This window comes from Scyliorhinus torazame, chromosome 14 (genome assembly GCF_047496885.1).
Source record: "Scyliorhinus torazame isolate Kashiwa2021f chromosome 14, sScyTor2.1, whole genome shotgun sequence".
NCBI lineage: Eukaryota > Metazoa > Chordata > Chondrichthyes > Carcharhiniformes > Scyliorhinidae > Scyliorhinus > Scyliorhinus torazame.
In genome coordinates, this window is record NC_092720.1 from 9763340 (window position 1) to 9786346 (window position 23007).

General features: G+C 62.4%; 2 protein-coding genes across 7 annotated transcripts in view; one reads left to right on the forward strand and one right to left on the reverse strand.

Annotated features, from left to right (window-relative positions):
* LOC140389516 (uncharacterized) overlaps positions 1-23007 on the forward strand; it is a 169443-nt gene that overhangs the window by 132222 nt on the left and 14214 nt on the right. Inside the window, exon 13 of one of the 2 annotated variants that reach the window (XR_011934411.1) lies at positions 11284-11436. Coding sequence is in view for 1 of the 2 variants with exons in the window: in XM_072473689.1 (XP_072329790.1) it covers positions 1078-1146 (69 nt within the window). In the remaining variant the exon portion in view is untranslated. Of the gene's footprint in view, positions 1-1077; positions 1309-11283; positions 11437-23007 lie in introns of those variants that run through there. The other variant, XM_072473689.1, reaches the window with a different exon arrangement.
* The window catches only part of LOC140389515 (phospholipase D1-like), a 241251-nt gene that overhangs the window by 21637 nt on the left and 196607 nt on the right, over positions 1-23007 (reverse strand). For all 5 annotated transcript variants that reach the window (XM_072473686.1, XM_072473684.1, XM_072473685.1 and 2 more), the window contains 3 exons: positions 6156-6269; positions 5038-5087; positions 2331-2465 (listed from right to left, as the gene is read on the reverse strand). In XM_072473686.1, the coding sequence (XP_072329787.1) occupies positions 2331-2465; positions 5038-5087; positions 6156-6269 (299 nt within the window). The remainder of the gene's footprint in view (positions 1-2330; positions 2466-5037; positions 5088-6155; positions 6270-23007) is intronic.

Below are 23007 nucleotides of genomic sequence, written 5' to 3' on the forward strand. Positions count from 1 at the left end.
GTGTTTGATGGGGACAGTGTAGAGGGAGCTTTACTCTGTATCTAACCCCGTGCTGTACCTGTCCTGGGAGTGTTTGATGGGACAGTGTAGAGGGAGCTTTACTCTGTACCTAACCCCGTGCTGTACCTGTCCTGGGAGTGTTTGACGGGGACAGTGCAGAGGGAGCTTTACTCTGTATCTAACCCCGTGCTGTACCTGTCCTGGGAGTGTTTGATGGGGACAGTGTAGAGGGAGCTTTACTCGGTATCTAACCCGTGCTGTACCTGTCCTGGGAGTGTTTGATGGGGACAGTATAGAGGGAACCCTTACTCTGTATCTAACATCTGTGGAGAGAGAAACGCAATTATTGACGTGAATTTTCTATCTAGAGGCTCGGGGAATTGGCGATCAAATCTCACTGGGGCTGTTTATACCCAATCCTGACCGACGGTCATTAATCTGAAACATTCACTCAGTTTCCCTCTGTGCCGCTGCTAATCTGAACCCTGGCTATTTCCAGTATTGGCTTTTTTATGACATTTCTGGCTGTGATGACCAGAAAAATTGTGAAACAAAGATTTTTAAAAATAAATTTACAGTACCCAATTCTTTTTTCTCAATTAAGGGGCAATTTAGCGCGGCCAATCCACCTACTCTGCACATCTTTGGGTTGTGGGGGCGAAACCCACGCAAACACGGGGAGAATGTGCAAACTCCACACGGACAGTGACCCAGAGCCGGGATCAAACCTGGGACTCGGCGCCGTGAGGCAGCAGTGCTAACCACTGCGCCCCCCCGTGCTGCCCCTGTGATGAAACAAAAATGTGCAGGTTGGGTGGATTGGACATGCGAAATTGCCCCTGAGGGTGATGTTATAGGGCATGTGATAGGGCATACGTAGGGTGGTCTTTCAAAGAATCGGTGCAGACTCACATGGCCGAATGGCCTCTTCCTGGACTGTGGGGAATCTATAATTCTAAAGTACAAATGAGCCATTATTGGTCAATCCATCCCTCCTATGCCCTGGGCCTTGGGCAACGCAAGGCGGCTTGTTTTTCTTCTCGTCTCTGACTGTTTGCTACATTCTGCCTTTCACAGGTTCTAAATCTCAGGAACACACAGTCACTCACTTTGCCGAACCCACTGCAACAAACGTGTGGCGATTAACTATTGCCTTGAACGGTCGCAGCAACACTGGGATAGGCGAGTGATTCCAGGAAACCAGACTGGCGCGGCAGTGGGGAGATCCCGTGGTTCGCTCCCAGAAACTGAGAAGAGCGATTCCCGCTGTACAATGTAGTTACTCTGTTGGGATATGCTCCAGAGCGCAGGAGCTCAAATCCCTCCACGGCAGGTTTTAGAATCTAAATTTAAACTAATTAAATCTGGAAATTAAAAGTAAAACCTGTGGGATTTTTTTTTTTAACACGGTGAGATTATGGGCGCGATTCTCCACTCCCACGCCGGTTGGGAGAATCGCCTGGGCCGCCAAAATTTCCGGGGACGCCGGTCCGACGCCCTCCCGCGATTCTCTCAAGCGGCGGGAACGGCCCGGTCGAGTTTCGCGGGCCGCAGGCTGGAGAATCGCCGGAGACACCCAAAATGGCGATTCTCCGGCACCCCCGCTATTCTGAGGCCCGGATGGGCCGAGCGGCCAGGCCAAAACGGCGGGTTCCCCCCAGCGCCGTCCACACCTGGTCGCTACAGTCGTGGGCGGTGCGTGAACGCTGGGGGGGCGGCCTGTGGGGGGGCGAGAGGGGATCCTGCACCGTGCTTCACCTGCAATGTGGGGTGGCCCGCGATCGGTGCCCACCGATCGTCGGGCCGTCCTCTCTGAAGGAGGACCTCCTTCCTTCCACGGCCCCGCAAGATCCGTCCGCCATCTTCTTGCGCGGCGGACTTAGAGCGGACGGCAACCACGCATGCGCGGATGACGTCCGTTCTGCGGCGCCGGCCGCGTCATCTATGCGGCGCCGCTTTTACGCGGGCGACAAGGCCTGGCGCGTGTAGATGACGCGGCCCCGATACTGGCCCATTGACAGGGCCTGAATCGGTCGTGACCGGGGCCGTTCCGCGCCGTCGTGAACCTCGATGGCCACTTCGGCGTGGGGGTGGAGAATCGCACCCGTTATGCTGCCTGATAGGGTGGTGGAACCAAACCCAACAATATCTTTCAAAAGGGGGTTGAATAAGTCCTTGAAATGGAGGTGTTTGCCGAGCTTTGGCGAATTAATTGGACGGTTCTTTCAAAGAGCCAGAGAAAGCACAATAGGGCCGAATGGCCTCCTTGTGTTCTCGTCGCCTCGCCCCGTGCGATGCCTTGGTCCTCCCCGCTCCTGTATCTCACTCACCGATAATGACGGTGTTATCGTCAGCGATCAGCATCTTGCTGTGGACGTAGATGAGTTCAGTGACGAGGCGCCCGTTCAGTTCCACATGCGTCCTGAGCCCACAGACCGAGAAATAATTCATCCAGAGGTCCTCCACTGCCAGGAGAGAGAGGGGGGAGAGCGGGGAATGGGTTAACACACTCTGAAACTGTACGAAGACATAGCCATAGATGAGGGTAATGCATTTGAGGTATCTACTTGGACCTCAGCAAGGCTTTTGGTCAAGTCCCACATGGGAGACTGACTGTGATGAGGCCATGGGATCTAAAGAAATTTGGCAAATTGGATCCAGATTGAGTTGAGTGGCAGGAAGCAGAGGGTGATGGGCGAGGGGTGTTTTCTGACTGGAAGCCTGTGTCCAGTGGGGTCCCGCGGGGATCAGTGTTGGGGTCCCGCGGGGATCAGTGTTGGGGTCCCGCGGGGATCAGTGTTGGGGTCCCGCGGGGATTAGTGTTGGGGTCCCGCGGGGATCAGTGTTGGGGTCCCGCGGGGATCAGTGTTGGGGTCCCGCGGGGATCAGTGTTGGGGTCCCGCGGGGATCAGTGTTCGAGCCCTTGCTGTTTGCGGTTTATATAAATGATTTAGACATGAATGTAGGAGGGTTGATCAGTAAGTTCCCTGATGATACAAAAATTGGTTGGGTGGTAAATAGTGAGGAGGGTAGCCTTTGATTACAAGAGGGTATAGACGGGCTGGTCAGGTGGGCTGGTCAGTGGCAAATGGAATCCGGATGAGTTGAGGTGATGGACTTGGGCAGGACAAACAAGGTAATAAAAGGTGATAAACGGCAGGACCCTGGGAAGCGCCGAGGATCAGAGCGATCTTGGTGTGCGTATATACCGGTCCCCTAAGGTAGCAGAGCAGTGGAATACAGTGGTTAAGAAGGCTTATGGTATACTTGCCTTTGAGTTTAAGAGCAGGGAGATTATGCTGGAACTGGAGAAAACATTGGTTAGGCCACAGCTGGAGTATTGGTGCAGTTCTGGAATCCACATTATAGCGGGGGTGGGGGGGGCACGGGGGTGGGGTGGGGGGGTCGGTGATAGCACTGGAAAGGGGGCAGAGGCGATTTACCAGGATGTTGCCTGGACTGGAGAGTTTTAGTTATGAAGAGAGATAGGATAGATAGGATTCCTTGGAGCAGAGGAGACTGAGAGGAGTGATGATTGAGACGTATAAAATGACGAGGGGCACAGAGTAGACAGAAGGAAACTTTTCCCATTGGTGGAGGGGCCAATGACCAGGGGGTGGGGGCAGAGATTTAAGGTAAGGGGCAGACGGTTTAGAGGGGATGTGAGGAAAAACCTTTTCACCCAGAGAGTGGTGAGTGTCTGGGACTCGCTGCCTGAAAGGGAGGTGGAAGCAGAGACCCTCAGAACATTTAAGACGTATTTAGATGTGCGCTTGCGATGCCGGGGCCTACAGGGCTATGGGCCAAGTGCTGGGAAATGGGGTTAGAATTACAGAGGTTGTTGCTTTTGACGGGCATAGATTTGATGGGCCGAGGGGCCTTTTCAGTGCTGTACACCGCAATAACGCTCAACACAGTATTGGAAACAAGGCAGAAGATCATCACTCCATCTACCAGCTTACACATTCACCCACTCCCCACCACCGACGCACAGTGGCAGCCGTGTGCACCATCTACAAGATGCCCTGCAGCAACTCACCAAGGTCCCTTTGACAGCACCTTCCAAACCCGCCACCACTACCACCTGGAAGGACAAGAGCAGCAGATACCTGGGAACCCCTCCACCAGCCAGTCCCCCACCAGGTCACCCACCACCCTGACTTGGAAATATATCGGCTGTTCCTTCAGCGTCACTGGTTCTAAATCATGGAACTCCCTAACAGCACAGCGGGTGCACCTACACCACATGGACTGCAGCGGTTCAAGACGGCAGCTTATCGCCACTTTCTCACGAGCAACTCGGGATGGGTAACAAATGCTGGCCTTGACGGCGAAGCCCACATTCCATGAAAGAATTTTTAAAAGAATGTTGGCCGGGGTGAGGAATCCTCCTGGACAATCTTGACTAGTCCCTTAATTGGCTACGAACACATTGACACCGGTGAACAGCTGTTCGACTAAAGTCAAAATGAATCTAATTGGGTAACAAAGCATTTCTTCCTTCTTTCAATTGGCTGTTGGAAAGTGGGCGGCTGCGAGGATTGACCAATGGTGGAAGACCAGGGAAAAGTCTTCACGAACATCCCTAAATAGAATTAGCCATTCTTGATCAAAGAATCACTGCTGCCAGGAGGAGAGGGGGCAATCCTGAGTGGGGAGCTCGGGAGGGTGGGATTCCAGCCCATGGAGAGTAAGACACCCCCGCCCCGCCCCCCTGCCAGACTCCGCTCAGTAAATGCACGAGGTAGCGGACAGGTACATTGTCAGTAAATATCATCCCCTCCCTCACACCCTGTCTTCCCCTCAGCAACAGTGGGGAGGGTCATGCTCTCAACTCCTGGCTAATCCAGCCTTTACTCTGAACCCCCTCCCACCTCCCCCCCCCCCCACTCCCCCACCCCCCACACCTTCTTCACCCACCCCACCACCCCCACCCCACCCCCTCCCCTCCCACCCCCCCTCCCCCCACAAACCCCCACACACACACCCACACCCCCACCCACACACCCCCACCACACCCCTACCCCCCCGACTTACTTTCTTTCTTTAACTGCTCGATGATTGAGTATTCTCCTCTGGCAATGGTCCTGTGGAGGGGAAAAGTTCAATTAGATTTGAGTATTACTGAAAAAAAGAGACATACTGTCAAAGCTTTTTGTCTTGCACCCATCTGGACAGATGCAAGAATACCAAAGTTCAAAGGGAGCAACAATGTCCACTGCGCAAGATAAAGGCGCTGATGGGTTGGCAAGTTGACTCTGTTCGGTCAACACGTTGCCATGGAGAATTAGGTTGCTTCATGGTGACCTTCAGAGAGCCACAGGCCAGGCTGGCCAGCCTCTGGATTGGCAGAAGACCAAACTCCTGTACCCACACGGACATCGGACAGGCCGGATAGAGGATTGGGCTTCAGTGGTACATCCAATCGCCATCCATGTAGGGATATGTGAGGGAATTTTGGTGCTTGGGGAATGCCGGGCCTAGGAGTGGGGCAGGGGTGGGGTGCGGATACTGGAGTAAAATTTCAGAAAGAAAGACTCGTATTTAAGAATTTCCCAAGGGCTTTGCAGTCAATTAAATATTATTTGAAGTGTAGCTATTGCTGTGAGGGAGGAAACACCGCTCTCAATTTGTGCACGGCAGGATGCCACAAGTAGAGATGTGTTTGAGTGGTATTAGTTGAGGTAACTATTGGACTAGACACCAGAAGAGATTCATTAAAATTGTGTCATAGGATCTTTAACATCTGCATGAGAAGACAGAGAGTGTCGCAGTTTAAAATCTCAGTGACGGATAGCTCCTCCGACAGTGCAGCACTCCCACAGTACGGCATTGGGAGTGTCGGCCGGGATTATAGGCCCCGGGTGTCAGAACTGGAATGGGTACAGCCACCGTGGGTGGAGTTATTTAAATTGGGGATGAGACGGGGCCAGAATTAGAGCAGCACACAGAGTTCTCAAGGGGTTGTTGGGCTGGGGAGATTGTAGGGATGGGGAGGGTACGAGGCCAAGGAGGGATTTGACGACAAGGACGAGACGTTTAAAATCGAAGTGTTGCCAGAGCAGCAGCCAATGAAGGTCAAGATTGATGGGTGAACGAGACTCAATACGGGTTAGGGTACAGACAGCAGAGGTTTCTGGAAGATGGTGGTTGACCTGAGATTGAAGTGCATGACAGCCTGGATTGAAGTCCCTCCGCCTGTCGAGATGTCTCCTTCGAATCCGGGCATCAGCGGAGTCACCACATAAACACGGAATCTCTGCTTTTCCCTGTGGAAATAAATGAAATTACATTCAACCATACAGACTGTCTGACTGACTGGATCAAACAGAGGCGACTGGGGTACACATATTGTAGCCATCTGGGAAGGCCACTTACAACCAGGAACAGGGAAGGTCGCAAAGCTTAGCGGGAAAAATGGACAATGCAAGATTCAGGCAGGCTCAGAGCCGGAATGTATATTTGCGAGTGAGGAATCCAGACGCTATCGAAACCCCCAACCGATTAGCATTTGATGGCCCATCTCCGCCAGACAAAGGACTGATACTTGAGCGACCGATACAACCCCAGACACTTCGGCGCCACTCCCTGTACTAGGGAAGCGTAAACAACAGGGTCAATGACCGCTCAGCACATGCCCAGCCATCAAGGCACCCGCCCTTTTATTGTTTGAATCGAACACAGTGATCAGCGATCACCCAATTAGTGGGGTCCAAACTGAAGGACCGCCCGAAAGAGCGCGAAAACCCCCAAGGATAAAAAAGAGAGACCACCATGTGTTCGGCCTCTCTTGGACCTGACGCTCCGGCAACGTCTACCTCCAATTGCAGCACCACCAGAAGCAAGTTCAAGGACTCCACAGAGAGAGCGATGAAAGACTCCACAAAGAGAGTGACGCAAGCCTCCACAGACAGCTCGGTGACAGACTCAAAAATGGAACCAAGCAAACACTCCATAGCGAACGCCATGCATGAACAAGACCATGAAGATCTATCAAGCTTATTTGAGCCGCCAGAAGAAGACTATGACAGTGTATCCTGTTTATTTGAGCCACAAGAAGACACTGAATGTCTACCCACTGTATGTGAGACAAGTGACGAAGACATCACAATTCCCATACAGGATGTGCAGGATCACAGCGAGACTGACATATCTCAGCTCGTCTGCACAGAAGCACTCAATAATCAGAGGACGGCCACCCATGAGTCCAGAGAGATCACCTCAATAGAAATCCTGAAGATTTTGACTCCAGAAGAGGAGCACCAAGAAACCAAAGGCGATTCAAAGGAACCAGGAATAACTCCAGAAGAGGAGCACAAAGAGATCACAGATGATTCAAGTGAACCAGAAATGACTCTACAAGAGGAGTACCAAGAAGCAAAACAGAGGAATCAAATCCATCACAAATGACTGTGTCACCAATATCAACGCAACATCAGATCATTCTCACAATTCTCAAGAAGAAACGCTCAATGTAGCAGATACCACAAAGGACACTGACACCAATAACTGTGACAATTACTCAAATCATCCACATGGAACACTCAGTGAGCGCAACAGCAACAACAACAACAACATGAAGTGCTGCAGAAACAAGAATGACAGCAACATCAAAAACTACAAGCACAATAACAAAAACTACAAGAACAACAACAAACACAACAGGAAGCAGAACATAACAACGAGCACGACAAGAAAAACAACAAGAACAACAGCGAAAACAACAAAAACAGAAACAACAAGCATGATGAAAACAATAACAAGAACGACAACAACAAGAACGACAATGAAAACGGCCAAGACAGAAACGACAACAATGAAACACCGACCTGTACAACATGGCACAACTCTGCACATGAAGGACAATGCCACAGCACACTGCGAAACAATGGCAGGTGTACAAACATGGCATGGCATGGCAACAAATCTCACAAATTCACATCTGCCCCACAACAAACAAGCAAACCAGCTGTCAAGAAAGATGACATACAGAATCAACACTACAAACACAGGAAAAAGTCCAGGTCAGACAACAAAGATGTAACACATTGACTACGTTCACAAAGAAATAACAACATCAACATCACCACTTCAACAATAGAAGAAGAAAGCAACTCGACCGAACAAACTCATAAAGTTTGGACTCACAAAAACATTTTTTTATTAAGACTGGACTCATAAATATTAATTGGCTTTGTATAATCGTCAAGATCATCACAACTTGTACATATCATCATTTGTTTACCTATTTCACGCAAGCAAAACAAAACTTATTTGGTACTGGGTAATGAACCAGGACAGGTGTTAGATTTGGAGGTAGGTGAGCACTTTGGTGATAGTGACCACAATTCGATTACGTTTACTTGAGTAATGGAAAAGGATAGGTATATACCGCAGGGCAAGAGTTATATCTGGGGGAAAGGCAATTATGATGCGATGAGGCAAGACTTAGGGTGCATCAGATGGAGAGGAAAACTGCAGGGGATGGGCACAATGGAAATGTGGAGCTTGTTCAAGGGACAGCAACTGCGTATCCTTGATAAGTATGTGCCTGTCAGGCAGGGAGGAAGTGGTCGAGCAAGGGAACCGTGGTTTACTAAGGCAGTCGAAACACTTGTCAAGAGGAAGAAGGAGGCTTATGTAAAGATGAGACATGAAGGTTCAGTAAGGGCCCTCGAGAGTTACAAGTTAGCTAGGAAGGACCTAAAGAGAGAGCTAAGAAGAGCCAGGAGGGGACATGCGAAGTCTTTGGCAGGTAGGATCAAGGATAACCCTCAAGCTTTCTATAGATATGTCAGGAATAAAAGTATGACTAGGGTAAGAGTAGGGCCAGTCAAGGACAGTAGTGGGAAGTTGTGCTTGGAGTCCGAGGAGATAGGAGAGGTGCTAAATGAATATTTTTTGTCAGTATTCACACAGGAAAAAGACAATGTTGTCGAGGAGAATACTGAGATTCAGGCTACTAGACTAGAAGGGCTTGAGGTTCATAAGGAGGAGGTGTTAGCAATTCTGGGAAGGGTGAAAATAGATAAGTCCCCTGGGCCAGATGGGATTTATCCTAGGATTCTCTGGGAAGCTAGGGAGGAGATTGCTGAGCCTTTGGCTCTGATCTTTAAGTCATCTTTGTCAACAGGAATAGTGCCAGAAGACTGGAGGATAGCAAATGTTGTCCCCTTGTTCAAGAAGGGGAGTAGAGACAACCCCGGTAACTATAGACCAGTGAGCCTTACTTCTGTTGTGGGCAAAATCTTGGAAAGGTTTATAAGAGATAGGGTGTATAATCATCTGGAAAGGAATAATTTGATTAGACATAGTCAACACGGTTTCGTGAAGGGTAGGTCGTGCCTCATAAACCTTATTGAGTTCTTTGAGAAGGTGACCAAACAGGTGGATGAGGGTAAAGCAATTGATGTGGTGTATATGGATTTCAGTAAAGCGTTTGATAAGGTTCCCCACGATAGGCTACTGCAGAAAATACGGAGGCATGGATTCAGGGAGATTTAGCAGTTTGGATCAGAAATTGGCTAGCTGGAAGAAGACAAAGGGTGGTGGTTGATGGGAAGTGTTCAGACTGGAGTCCAGTTACTAGTGGTGTACCACAAGGATCTGTTTTGGGGCCACTGCTGTTTGTCATTTTTATAAATGACCTGGAGGAGGGTGTAGAAGGATGGGTGAGTAAATTTGCAGATGACACTAAAGTCGGTGGAGTTGTGGACAGTGCGGAAGGATGTTACAAATGACGGAGGGACATAGACAAGCTGCAGTGCTGGGCTGAGAGGTGGCAAATGGAGGTTAATGCAGAAAAATGTAAGTTGATTCATTTTGGAAGGAATAACCGGAAGACAGAGTACTGGGCTAATGGTAAGATTCTTGGCAGTGTGGATGAGCAGAGAGATCTCGGTGTCCATGTACATAGATCCCTGAAAGTTGCCACTCAGGTTGAGAGGGTTGTTAAGAAGGCGTACGGTGTGTTAGCTCTTATTGGCAGAGGGATTGAGTTTTGGAGCCATGAGGTCATGTTGCAGCTGTACAACACTCTGGTGCGGCCGCATTTAGAGTATTGCGTGCAATTCTGGTCACCGCATTATAGGAAGGATGTGGAAGCATTGGAAAGGGTGCAGAGGAGATTTACCAGAATGTTGCCTGGTATGGAGGGAAGATCTTATGAGGAAAGGCTGAGGGACTTGAGGCTGTTTTCGTTAGAGAGACGAAGGTTAAGAGGTGACTTAATTGAGGCATACAAGATGATCAGAGGATTGGATACGGTGGACAGTGAGAGCCTTTTTCCTCGGATGGTGATGTCTAGCACGAGGGGACATAGCTTTAAAGTGAGGGGAGATAGATATAAGACAGATGTCAGAGGTAGGTTCTTTACTCAGAGTAGTAAGGGCGTGGAATGCCCTGCCTGCAACAGTAGTGGACTCGCCAACACTAAGGGCATTCAAATGGTCATTGGATAGACTATGGACGGCAAGGGAATAGTGTAGATGGGCTTTAGAGTGGTTTCACAGGTCGGCGCAACATCGAGGGCCGAAGGGCCTGTACTGCGCTGTAATGTTCTATGTTCTATGTTCTTAAGAAACTAAATGTATTCACATTTGACGGACTAACTCATTGATTTTATGTAATGCCTTTGCAAACTGCATCCAGTATGTTTGTTCAATTTTCTTTACAACATACAGAAAATATGTAACACATAAAAAAGGGGATGTCGTGATCTCTATCTGTGCATGTACACAAGGGGTTAATATGTCATCAGTAGCACCACATGATCACTAGAGGGCCGGACCAACAGGGGTATAAAAGGCAACCACATTGGGTCTCTCTCTCTCTCTCTTGGGTGCACTGTGACCAGGGCAATAGCAGACTAGTTCAGACGGCCAGTGGAGTTATGCATAGTTACCATAGTTAGATCTTGTTAATCTTATCACTAGTGTTAAAGTAAAGAACTCATGTAAATATTGTTGTAATTACTCAATAAACCTTTTGTTACAACTGGAAGAGTTTGAATATTCTTCATCGGGATCACCTCATCACCAAGGTTTGAGTAGCACATGTTACCTACCAGACAGGTAACAAAACACAAGCTGCCTTCAAAATGGCTGCGAACATGTAAAAGAAATGCGGCCACATTTGTTCTACGGTCGCAGCCTTTTTTTTACAAGTTTGGGGGGGGTTTATTCATTTTATTTTATTCATTTATTTTATTCATTTTATTTTTTCCATTAATTTTATCCTATTTTTTTACAAGTTCGTTTTTTTTAATTTGATACAATTTTACAGGAAAAAAATGCAGAACTTTGGACAGATGGAGACTCCATACTTTCCCACACCGGAAGGCTTCACCTTCATCCACCAGGTTCCATTTGAGGAGTGCGTACGAGGGCCAAAGGGACCCCAAAACAATTTCCTCCAGTTTTGTCAGCAGCAAACAAGGTAAGAAAAAATGGTTGGTCGTGCAGGTCAGCCGGCGTGGGTCACGAAGGTCGGCCGGCGTGGGTCGCGAAGGTCAGCCGGCGTGGGTCGCGAAGGTCAGCCGGCGTGGGTCGCGAAGGTCGACCGGCGTGGGTCACGAAGGTCGACCGGCGTGGGGAGCGAAAGTCAGCCGGCGTGGGTCACGAAGGTCAGCCGGTGTGGGTCGCGAAGGTCGACAGGCGTGGGGAGCGAAAGTCAGCCGGCGTGGGTCACGAAGGTCAGCCGGTGTGGGTCGCGAAGGTCGACCGGCGTGGGGAGCGAAAGTCAGCCGGCGTGGGTCGCGAAGGTTGACCGCCGTTTGGCGCGAAAGTCAGCAGGCATGGGTCGCGCTGGTCGGCCGAGTTGGGTCCCGAAGGTCAGCCGGCATGGGTCGCAAAGGTCGGCCGGCGTGGGTCGCGAAGATCAGCCGGCGTGGGTCGCAAAGGTCGGCCGGCGTGGGTCGCGAAGGTGAGCCGGCGTGGGTCGCAAAGGTCGGCCGGCGTGGGTCGCGAAGGTCGGCTGAGTTGGGTCCCAAAGGTCGGCCGGCGTGGGTCGCGCAGGTCGGCCGGCGTGGGTCGCGAAGGTCGGCCGAGTTGGGTCCCAAAGGTCGGCCGGCGTGGGTCGCGAAGGTCGGCCAAGTTGGGTCCCAAAGGTCGGCCGGCGTGGGTCGCGAAGGTCGGCCGAGTTGGGTCCCAAAGGTCGGCCGGCGTGGGTCGCGAAGGTCAGCCGGCGTGGGTCGCGAAGGTCGGCCGGCATGGGTCGCGAAGGTCGGCCGAGTTGGGTCCCAAAGGTCGGCCGGCGTGGGTCGCGAAGGTCGGCCGGCGTGGGTCGCGAAGGTCGGCCGGCGTGGGTCGCGAAGGTCGGCCTGCGTGGGTCGCAAAGGTTGGCCGGCGTGGGTCGCGAAGGTCGGCCGAGTTGGGTCCCAAAGGTTGGCCGGCGTGGGTCGCGCAGGTCGGCCGGCGTGGGTCGCGCAGGTCGGCCGGCGTGGGTCGCGCAGGTCGGCCGGCGTGGGTCGCGCAGGTTAGCCGGCGTGGGTCGCAAAGGTCGGCCGGCGTGGGTCGCGCAGGTCGGCCGGCGTGGGTCGCGCAGGTCGGCTGGCGTGGGTCACAAAGGTCGGCCGGCGTGGGTCGCAAAGGTCGGCCGGCGTGGGTCGCGAAGGTCGGCCGAGTTGGGTCCCGAAGGTCGGCCGGCATGGGTCGCGCAGGTCGGCCGACGTGGGTCGCGCAGGTCGGCCGGCGTGGGTCGCGAAGGTCGGCCGGCGTGGGTCGCGAAGGTCGGCCGGCGTGGTTCGCGAAGGTCGGCCTGCGTGGGTCGCGAAGGTCGGCCGGCGTGGGTCGCGAAGGTCGGCCGGCGTGGGTCGCGAAGCTCGGCCGGCGTGGGTCGCGAAGGTCGGTCGGCGTGGGTCCCGAAGGTCGGCCGGCGTGGTTCGCGAAGGTCGGCCGGCGTGGGTCGCGAAGGTCGGCCGGCGTGGGTCGCGAAGGTCGGCCGGCGTGGGTCGCGAAGGTCGGCCGGCGTGGGTCCCGAAGGTCGGCCGGCGTGGGTCGCGAAGGTCGGTCGGCGTGGGTCCCGAAGGTCGGCCGGCGTGGTTCGCGAAGGTCGGCCGGCGTGGGTCGCGAAGGTCGGCCGGCGTGGGTCGCGAAGGTCGGCCGGCGTGGGTCGCGAAGGTCGGCCGGCGTGGTTCGCGAAGGTCGGCCGGCGTGGGTCGCGAAGGTCGGCCGGCGTGGGTCGCGAAGGTCGGCCGGCGTGGGTCGCGAGGGTCGGCCGGCATGGGACGCGAAGGTCGGCCGGCGTGGGTCGCGAAGGTCAGCCGGCGTGGGTCGCGAAGGTGAGCCGGCATGGGTCGCAAAGGTCGGCCGGCGTGGGTCGCGAAGGTCGGCCGAGTTGGGTCCCAAAGGTCGGCCGGCGTGGGTCGCGCAGGTCGGTCGGCGTGGGTCGCGCAGGTCGGCCGGCATGGGTCGCAAAGGTCGGCCGGCGTGGGTCGCGAAGGTCGGCCGAGTTGGGTCCCAAAGGTCGGCCGGCGTGGGTCGCGCAGGTTGGCCGGCGTGGGTCGCGAAGGTCGGTCGGCGTGGGTCGCGAAGGTCGGCCGGCGTGGGTCGCAAAGGTCGGCCGGCGTGGGTCGCGAAGGTCGGCCGGCGTGGGTCGCGAAGGTCGGCCGGCGTGGGTCGCGAAGGTCGGCCGGCGTGGGTCGCGCAGGTCGGCCGGCGTGGGTCGCAAAGGTCGGCCGGCGTGGGTCGCGAAGGTCGGCCGGCGTGGGTCGCGCAGGTCGGCCGAGTTGGGTCCCAAAGGTCGGCCGGCGTGGGTCGCGCAGGTCGTACGGCGTGGGTCGCGCAGGTCAGCCGGCGTGGGTCGCAAAGGTCGGCCGGCGTGGGTCGCGCAGGTCGGCCGGCGTGGGTCGCGCAGGTCGCCTGGCGTGGGTCGCAAAGGTCGGCCGGCGTGGGTCGCAAAGGTCGGCCGGCGTGGGTCGCGAAGGTCGGCCGAGTTGGGTCCCGAAGGTCGGCCGGCATGGGTCGCGCAGGTCGGCCGACGTGGGTCGCGCAGGTCGGCCGGCGTGGGTCGCGAAGGTCGGCCGGCGTGGGTCGCGAAGGTTGGCCGGCGTGGGTCGCGAAGGTCGGCCTGCGTGGGTCGCGAAGGTCGGCCGGCGTGGGTCGCGAAGGTCGGCCGGCGTGGGTCGCGAGGGTCGGCCGGCGTGGGTCGCGAAGGTCGGCCGGCGTGGGTCGCGAAGTTGAGCCGGCGTGGGTCGCGAAGATCGGCCGGCGTGGGTCGCGAAGGTCGGCCGGCGTGGGTCGCGCAGGTCGGCCGGCGTGGGTCGCAAAGGTCGGCCGGCGTGGGTCGCAAAGGTCGGCCGGCGTGGGTCGCGAAGGTCGGCCGAGTTGGGTCCCGAAGGTCGGCCGGCGTGGGTCGCGAAGGTCGGCCTGCGTGGGTCGCGAAGGTCGGCCGGCGTGGGTCGCGAAGGTCGGCCGGCGTGGGTCGCGAGGGTCGGCCGGCGTGGGTCGCGAAGGTCGGCCGGCGTGGGTCGCGAAGTTGAGCCGGCGTGGGTCGCGAAGATCGGCCGGCGTGGGTCGCGAAGTTGAGCCGGCGTGGGTCGCGAAGGTCGGCCGGCGTGGGTCGCGAAGGTCGGCCGGCGTGGGTCGCGCAGGTCGGCCGGCGTGGGTCGCAAAGGTCGGCCGGCGTGGGTCGCGAAGGTCGGCCGGCGTGGGTCGCGCAGGTCGGCCGAGTTGGGTCCCAAAGGTCGGCCGGCGTGGGTCGCGCAGGTCGTACGGCGTGGGTCGCGCAGGTCAGCCGGCGTGGGTCGCAAAGGTCGGCCGGCGTGGGTCGCGCAGGTCGGCCGGCGTGGGTCGCGCAGGTCGCCTGGCGTGGGTCGCAAAGGTCGGCCGGCGTGGGTCGCAAAGGTCGGCCGGCGTGGGTCGCGAAGGTCGGCCGAGTTGGGTCCCGAAGGTCGGCCGGCATGGGTCGCGCAGGTCGGCCGACGTGGGTCGCGCAGGTCGGCCGGCGTGGGTCGCGAAGGTCGGCCGGCGTGGGTCGCGAAGGTTGGCCGGCGTGGGTCGCGAAGGTCGGCCTGCGTGGGTCGCGAAGGTCGGCCGGCGTGGGTCGCGAAGGTCGGCCGGCGTGGGTCGCGAGGGTCGGCCGGCGTGGGTCGCGAAGGTCGGCCGGCGTGGGTCGCGAAGTTGAGCCGGTGTGGGTCGCGAAGATCGGCCGGCGTGGGTCGCGAAGGTCGGCCGGCGTGGGTCGCGCAGGTCGGCCGGCGTGGGTCGCAAAGGTCGGCCGGCGTGGGTCGCAAAGGTCGGCCGGCGTGGGTCGCGAAGGTCGGCCGAGTTGGGTCCCGAAGGTCGGCCGGCGTGGGTCGCGAAGGTCGGCCTGCGTGGGTCGCGAAGGTCGGCCGGCGTGGGTCGCGAAGGTCGGCCGGCGTGGGTCGCGAGGGTCGGCCGGCGTGGGTCGCGAAGGTCGGCCGGCGTGGGTCGCGAAGTTGAGCCGGCGTGGGTCGCGAAGATCGGCCGGCGTGGGTCGCGAAGTTGAGCCGGCGTGGGTCGCGCAGGTCGGCCGGCGTGGGTCGCGAAGATCGGCCGGCGTGGGTCGCGAAGATCGGCCGGCGTGGGTCGCGCAGGTCGGCCGGCGTGGGTCGCGAAGGTCAGCCTAGTTGGGTCCCAAAGGTCGGCCGGCGTGGGTCGCGAGGGTCGGCCTAGTTGGGTCCCAAAGGTCGGCCGGCGTGGGTCGCGCAGGTCGGCCGGCGTGGGTCGCGAAGGTCGGCCGGCGTGGGTCGCGAAGGTCGGCCTGCGTGGGTCGCGAAGGTCGGCCTAGTTGGGTCCCAAAGGTCGGCCGGCGTGGGTCGCGCAGGTCGGCCGGCGTGGGTCGCGAAGGTCAGCCTAGTTGGGTCCCAAAGGTCGGCCGGCGTGGGTCGCGAGGGTCGGCCTAGTTGGGTCCCAAAGGTCGGCCGGCGTGGGTCGCGCAGGTCGGCCGGCGTGGGTCGCGAAGGTCAGCCTAGTTGGGTCCCAAAGGTCGGCCGGCGTGGGTCGCGAGGGTCGGCCGGCGTGGGTCCCAAAGGTCGGCCGGCGTGGGTCGCGAAGGTCGGCCTAGTTGGGTCCCAAAGGTCGGCCGGCGTGGGTCGCGCAGGTCGGCCGGCGTGGGTCGCGAAGGTCAGCCTAGTTGGGTCCCAAAGGTCGGCCGGCGTGGGTCGCGAAGGTCAGCCTAGTTGGGTCCCAAAGGTCGGCCGGCGTGGGTCGCGAGGGTCGGCCGGCGTGGGTCCCAAAGGTCGGCCGGCGTGGGTCGCGAGGGTCGGCCGGCGTGGGTCGCGAAGGTCAGCCGGCGTGGGTCGCGAAGTTGAGCCGGCGTGGGTCGCGAAGATCGGCCGGCGTGGGTCGCGAAGGTCGGCCTAGTTGGGTCCCAAAGGTCGGCCGGCGTGGGTCGCGCAGGTCGGCCGGCGTGGGTCGCGCAGGTCGGCCGGCGTGGGTCGCAAAGGTCGGTCGGCGTGGGTCACGAAGGTCAGCCGGTGTGGGTCGCGAAGGTCGGCTGGCGTGGGTCGCGAAGGTCGGCCTGCGTGGGTCGCGAAGGTCGGCCGGTGTGGGTCGCGAAGGTCGGCCGGCGTGGGTCGCGAAGGTCGGCCGGCGTGGGTCGCGAAGGTCGGCCGGCGTGGGTCGCGCAGGTCGGCCGGCGTGGGTCGCGAAGGTCGGCCGGCGTGGGTCGCGAAGGTCGGCCGGCGTGGGTCGCGAAGGTCGGCCTGCGTGGGTCGCGAAGGTCGGCCGGCGTGGGTCGCGAAGGTCGGCCGGCGTGGGTCGCGAGGGTCGGCCGGCGTGGGACGCGAAGATCGGCCGGCGTGGGTCGCGCAGGTCGGCCGGCGTGGGTCGCAAAGGTCGGCCGGCGTGGGTCGCGCAGGTCGGCCGAGTTGGTCCCAAAGGTCGGCCGGCGTGGGTCGCAAAGGTCGGCCGGCGTGGGTCGCGCAGGTCGGCTGGCGTGGGTCGCAAAGGTCGGCCGGCGTGGGTCGCAAAGGTCGGCCGGCGTGGGTCGCGAAGGTCGGCCGAGTTGGGTCCCGAAGGTCGGCCGGCATGGGTCGCGCAGGTCGGCCGACGTGGGTCGCGCAGGTCGGCCGGCGTGGGTCGCGAAGGTCGGCCGGCGTGGGTCGCGAAGGTCGGCCGGCGTGGGTCGCGAAGGTCGGCCTGCGTGGGTCGCGAAGGTCGGCCGGCGTGGGTCGCGAAGGTCGGCCGGCGTGGGTCGCGAAGGTCGGCCGGCGTGGGTCGGGAAGGTCGGCCGGCGAGGGTCGCGAGGGTCGGCCGGCGTGGGTCGCGAAGGTCGGCCGGCGTGGGTCGCGAAGGTCAGCCGGCGTGGGTCGCGAAGGTGAGCCGGCATGGGTTGCAAAGGTCGGCCGGCGTGGGTCGCGAAGGTCGGCCGGCGTGGGTCGTGAGGGTCAGCCGGCGTGAGTCGCGAAGCTCGGCCGGCGTGGGTCGCAAAGATGGGCCGGCGTGGGTCGTGAGGGTCGGCCGGCGTGGGTCGCGCAGGTCGGCCGGCGTGGGTCGCAAAGGTCGGCCGGCGTGGGTCGCGAAGGTCGGCCGGCGTGGGTCGCGCAGGTCGGCCGAGTTGGGTCCCAAAGGTCGGCCGGCGTGGGTCGCGCAGGTCGGACGGCGTGGGTCGCGCAGGTCGGCCGGCGTGGGTCGCAAAGGTCGGCCGGCGTGGGTCGCGAAGGTCGGCCGGCGTGGGTCCCAAAGGTCGGCCGGCGTGGGTCGCAAAGGTCGGCCGGCGTGGGTCGCGAATGTCGGCCGGCGTGGGTCGCGCAGGTCGGCCGAGTTGGGTCCCAAAGGTGGGCCGGCGTGGGTCGCAAAGGTCGGCCGGCGTGGGTCGCGCAGGTCGGCCGGCGTGGGTCGCAAAGGTCGGCCGGCGTGGGTCGCGAAGGTCGGCCGGCGTGGGTCGCGCAGGTCGGCCGAGTTGGGTCCCAAAGGTCGGCCGGCGTGGGTCGCGCAGGTCGGACGGCGTGGGTCGCGCAGGTTAGCCGGCGTGGGTCGCAAAGGTCGGCCGGCGTGGGTCGCGCAGGTCGGCCGGCGTGGGTCGCGCAGGTCGGCTGGCGTGGGTCGCGAAGGTCGGTCGGCGTGGGTCGCAAAGGTCGGCTGGCGTGGGTCGCAAAGGTCGGCTGGCGTGGGTCGCAAAGGTCGGCCGGCGTGGGTCGCAAAGGTCGGCTGGCGTGGGTCGCGAAGGTCGGTCGGCGTGGGTCGCGAAGGTCGGTCGGCGTGGGTCGCAAAGGTCGGCTGGCGTGGGTCGCAAAGGTCGGCCGGCGTGGGTCGCGAAGGTCGGCCGAGTTGGGTCCCGAAGGTCGGCCGGCGTGGGTCGCGCAGGTCAGCCGGCGTGGGTCGCAAAGGTCGGCCGGCGTGGGTCGCAAAGGTCGGCCGGCGTGGGTCGCGAAGGTCAGCCGGCGTGGGTCGCGAAGGTGAGCTGGCGTGGGTCGCAAAGGTCGGCCGGCGTGGGTCGCGAAGGTCAGCCGGCGTGGGTCGCGAAGGTCGGCCGGCGTGGGTCGCGCAGGTCGGCCGGCGTGGATCGCGAAGGTCGGCTGGCGTGGGTCGCGAAGGTCGGTCGGCGTGGGTCGCGAAGGTCGGTCGGCGTGGGTCGCGCAGGTCGGCCGGCGTGGGTCGCGAAGGTCGGCTGGCGTGGGTCGCGCAGGTCGGCTGGCGTGGGTCGCGAAGGTCGGTCGGCGTGGGTCGCGAAGGTCGGTCGGCGTGGGTCGCGAAGGTCGGCCGGCGTGGGTCGCGAGGGTCGGTCGGCGTGGGTCTCGCAGGTCGGCCGGCGTGGATCGCGAAGGTCGGCTGGCGTGGGTCGCGCAGGTCGGCCGGCGTGGGTCGCGAAGGTCGGTCGGCGTGGGTCGCGCAGGTCGGCCGGCGTGGGTCGCGAAGGTCGGCCGGCGTGGATCGCGAAGGTCGGCTGGCGTGGGTCGCGAAGGTCGGCCTGCGTGGGTCGCGAAGGTCGGCCGGCGTGGGTCGCGAAGGTCGGCCGGCGTGGGTCGCGAAGGTCGGCCGGCGTGGGTCGCGAAGGTCGGCCTGCGTGGGTCGCGAAGGTCGGCCGGCGTGGGTCGCGATGGTCGGCCGGCGTGGGTCGCGAAGGTCGGCCGGCGTGGGTCGCGAAGGTCGGCCGGCGTGGGTCGCGAAGGTCGGCCTGCGTGGGTCGCGAAGGTCGGCCGGCGTGGGTCGCGAGGGTCGGCCGGCGTGGGTCGCGAAGGTCGGCCGGCGTGCGTCGCAAAGGTCGGCCGGCGTGGGTCGCGTAGGTCAGCCGGCGTGGGTCGCAAAGGTCGGCCGGCGTGGGTCGCGAAGGTCGGCCGGCGTGGGTCGCGAAGGTCGGCCGGCGTGGGTCGTGAGGGTCGGCCGGCGTGGGTCGCGAAGGTGAGCCGGCGTGGGTCGTGAGGGTCGGCCGGCGTGGGTCGTGAGGGTCAGACGGCGTGGGTCGCAAAGGTGGGCCGGCGTGGGTCGTGAGGGTCAGCCGGCGTGGGTCGCGAAGGTGGGCCGGCGTGGGTCGTGAGGGTCAGCCGGCGTGGGTCGCGAAGGTCGGCCGGCGTGGGTCGTGAGGGTCGGCCGGCGTGGGTCGTGAGGGTCAGCCGGCGTGGGTCGCAAAGGTGGGCCGGCGTGGGTCGTGAGGGTCGGCCGGCGTGGGTCGTGAGGGTCAGCCGGCGTGGGTCGCAAAGGTCGGCCGGCGTGGGTCGCGCAGGTCGGCCGGCGTGGGTCGCAAAGGTGGGCCGGCGTGGGTCGTGAGGGTCGGCCGGCGTGGGTCGCGAAGGTGAGCCGGCGTGGGTCGCAAAGGTCGGCCGGCGTGGGTCGCGAAGGTCGACCGGCGTGGGTCGCAAAGGTCGGCCGGCGTGGGTCGCGAAGGTCGGCCGGCGTGGGTCGCAAAGGTCGGCCGGCGTGGGTCGCGAAGGTCGGCCGGCGTGGGTCGCGAAGGTCGACCGGCGTGGGTCGCAAAGGTCGGCCGGCGTGGGTCGCGAAGGTCGACCGGCGTGGGTCGCAAAGGTCGGCCGGCGTGGGTCGCGCAGGTCGGCCGGCGTGGGTCGCAAAGGTCGGCCGGCGTGGGTCGCGAAGGTCGGCCGGCGTGGGTCGCGCAGGTCGGCCGAGTTGGGTCCCAAAGGTCGGCCGGCGTGGGTCGCGCAGGTCGGCCGGCGTGGGTCGCGCAGGTTAGCCGGCGTGGGTCGCAAAGGTCGGCCGGCGTGGGTCGCGCAGGTCGGCCGGCGTGGGTCGCAAAGGTCGGCCGGCGTGGGTCGCGAAGGTCGGCCGAGTTGGGTCCCGAAGGTCGGCCGGCATGGGTCGCGCAGGTCGGCCGACGTGGGTCGCGCAGGTCGGCCGGCGTGGGTCGCGAAGGTCGGCCGGCGTGGGTCGCGAAGGTCGGCCGGCGTGGGTCGCGAAGGTCGGCCTGCGTGGGTCGCGAAGGTCGGCCGGCGTGGGTCGCGAAGGTCGGCCGGCGTGGGTCGCGAGGGTCGGCCGGCGTGGGACGCGAAGGTCGGCCGGCGTGGGTCGCGAAGGTCGGCCGGCGTGGGTCGCGAAGGTCGGCCGGCGTGGGTCGCGCAGGTCGGCCGGCGTGGGTCGCGAAGGTCGGCCGAGTTGGGTCCCAAAGGTCGGCCGGCGTGGGTCGCGCAGGTCGGCCGGCGTGGGTCGCGCAGGTCGGCCGGCATGGGTCGCAAAGGTCGGCCGGCGTGGGTCGCAAAGGTCGGCCGGCGTGGGTCGCGAAGGTCGACCGGCGTGGGTCGCAAAGGTCGGCCGGCGTGGGTCGCGCAGGTCGGCCGGCGTGGGTCGCAAAGGTCGGCCGGCGTGGGTCGCGAAGGTCGGCCGGCGTGGGTCGCGCAGGTCGGCCGAGTTGGGTCCCAAAGGTCGGCCGGCGTGGGTCGCGCAGGTCGGCCGGCGTGGGTCGCGCAGGTTAGCCGGCGTGGGTCGCGAAGGTCGGCCGGCGTGGGTCGCGAAGGTCGGCCGAGTTGGGTCCCGAAGGTCGGCCGGCATGGGTCGCGCAGGTCGGCCGACGTGGGTCGCGCAGGTCGGCCGGCGTGGGTCGCGAAGGTCGGCCGGCGTGGGTCGCGAAGGTCGGCCGGCGTGGGTCGCGAAGGTCGGCCTGCGTGGGTCGCGAAGGTCGGCCGGCGTGGGTCGCGAAGGTCGGCCGGCGTGGGTCGCGAGGGTCGGCCGGCGTGGGACGCGATGGTCGGCCGGCGTGGGTCGCGAAGGTCGGCCGGCGTGGGTCGCGAAGGTCGGCCGGCGTGGGTCGCGCAGGTCGGCCGGCGTGGGTCGCGAAGGTCGGCCGAGTTGGGTCCCAAAGGTCGGCCGGCGTGGGTCGCGCAGGTCGGCCGGCGTGGGTCGCGCAGGTCGGCCGGCATGGGTCGCAAAGGTCGGCCGGCGTGGGTCGCGAAGGTCGGCCGAGTTGAGTCCCAAAGGTCGGCCGGCGTGGGTCGCGCAGGTCGGCCGGCGTGGGTCGCGCAGGTCGGCCGGCGTGGGTCGCGAAGGTCGGCCGGCGTGGGTCGCGAAGGTCAGCCGGCGTGGGTCGCAAAGGTCAGCCGGCGTGGGTCGCGAAGGTCGGCCGGCGTGGGTCGCGCAGGTCGGCCGGCGTGGGTCGCAAAGGTCGGCCGGCGTGGGTCGCGAAGGTCGGCCGGCGTGGGTCGCGCAGGTCGGCCGAGTTGGGTCCCAAAGGTCGGCCGGCGTGGGTCGCGCAGGTCGGCCGAGTTGGGTCCCAAAGGTCGGCCGGCGTGGGTCGCGCAGGTCAGCCGGCGTGGGTCGCAAAGGTCGGCCGGCGTGGGTCGCGCAGGTCGGCCGGCGTGGGTCGCGCAGGTCGGCCGGCGTGGGTCGCGCAGGTCGGCTGGCGTGGGTCGCAAAGGTCGGCCGGCGTGGGTCGCGAAGGTCGGCCGAGTTGGGTCCCGAAGGTCGGCTGGCATGGGTCGCGCAGGTCGGCCGACGTGGGTCGCGCAGGTCGGCCGGCGTGGGTCGCGAAGGTCGGCCGGCGTGGGTCGCGAAGGTCGGCCGGCGTGGGTCGCGAAGGTCGGCCGGCGTGGGTCGCGAAGGTCGGCCTGCGTGGGTCGCGAAGGTCGGCCGGCGTGGGTCGCGAAGGTCGGCCGGCGTGGGTCGCGAGGGTCGGCCGGCGTGGGTCGCGAAGGTCGGCCGGCGTGGGTCGCGAAGGTCAGCCGGCGTGGGTCGCGAAGGTGAGCCGGCATGGGTCGCAAAGGTCGGCCGGCGTGGGTCGCGAAGGTCGGCCGAGTTGGGTCCCAAAGGTCGGCCGGCGTGGGTCGCGCAGGTCGGCCGGCGTGGGTCGCGCAGGTCGGTCTGCGTGGGTCGCAAAGGTCGGCCGGCGTGGGTCGCGAAGGTCGGCCGAGTTGGGTCCCAAAGGTCGGCCGGCGTGGGTCGCGCAGGTCGGCCGGCGTGGGTCGCGAAGGTCGGCTGGCGTGGGTCGCGAAGGTCGGCCGGCGTGGGTCGCGCAGGTCGGCCGGCGTGGGTCGCGAAGGTCGGCCGGCGTGGGTCGCGAAGGTCGGCCGGCGTGGGTCGCGAAGGTCGGCTGGCGTGGGTCGCGAAGGTCGGCCTGCGTTGGTCGCGAAGGTCGGCCGGCGTGGGTCGCGAAGGTCGGCCGGCGTGGGTCGCGAAGGTCGGCCGGCGTGGGTCGCGAGGGTCGGCCGGCGTGGGTCGCGAAGGTCCGCCGGCGTGGGTCGCGAAGGTCAGCCGGCGTGGGTCGCGAGGGTCGGCTGACATGGGTCGCGAAGGTCGGCCGGCGTGGTTCGCGAAGGTCAGCCGGCGTGGGTCGCAAAGGTCGGCCGGCGTGGGTCGCGAAGGTCGGCCGGCGTGGGTCGCGAAGGTCGGCCGGCGTGGGTCGCGAAGGTCGGCCGGCGTGGGTCGTGAGGGTCGGCCGGCGTGGGTCGTGAGGGTCAGCCGGCGTGGGTCGCAAAGGTGGGCCGGCGTGGGTCGTGAGGGTCGGCCGGCATGGGTCGTGAGGGTCGGCCGGCGTGGGTCGCGAAGGTCAGCCGGCGTGGGTCGCAAAGGTGGGCCGGCGTGAGTCGCGAGGGTCGGCCGGCATGGGTCGCGAGGGTCGGCCGGCGTGGGTCGCGAAGGTCGGCCGGGTGGGGTCCCGAAG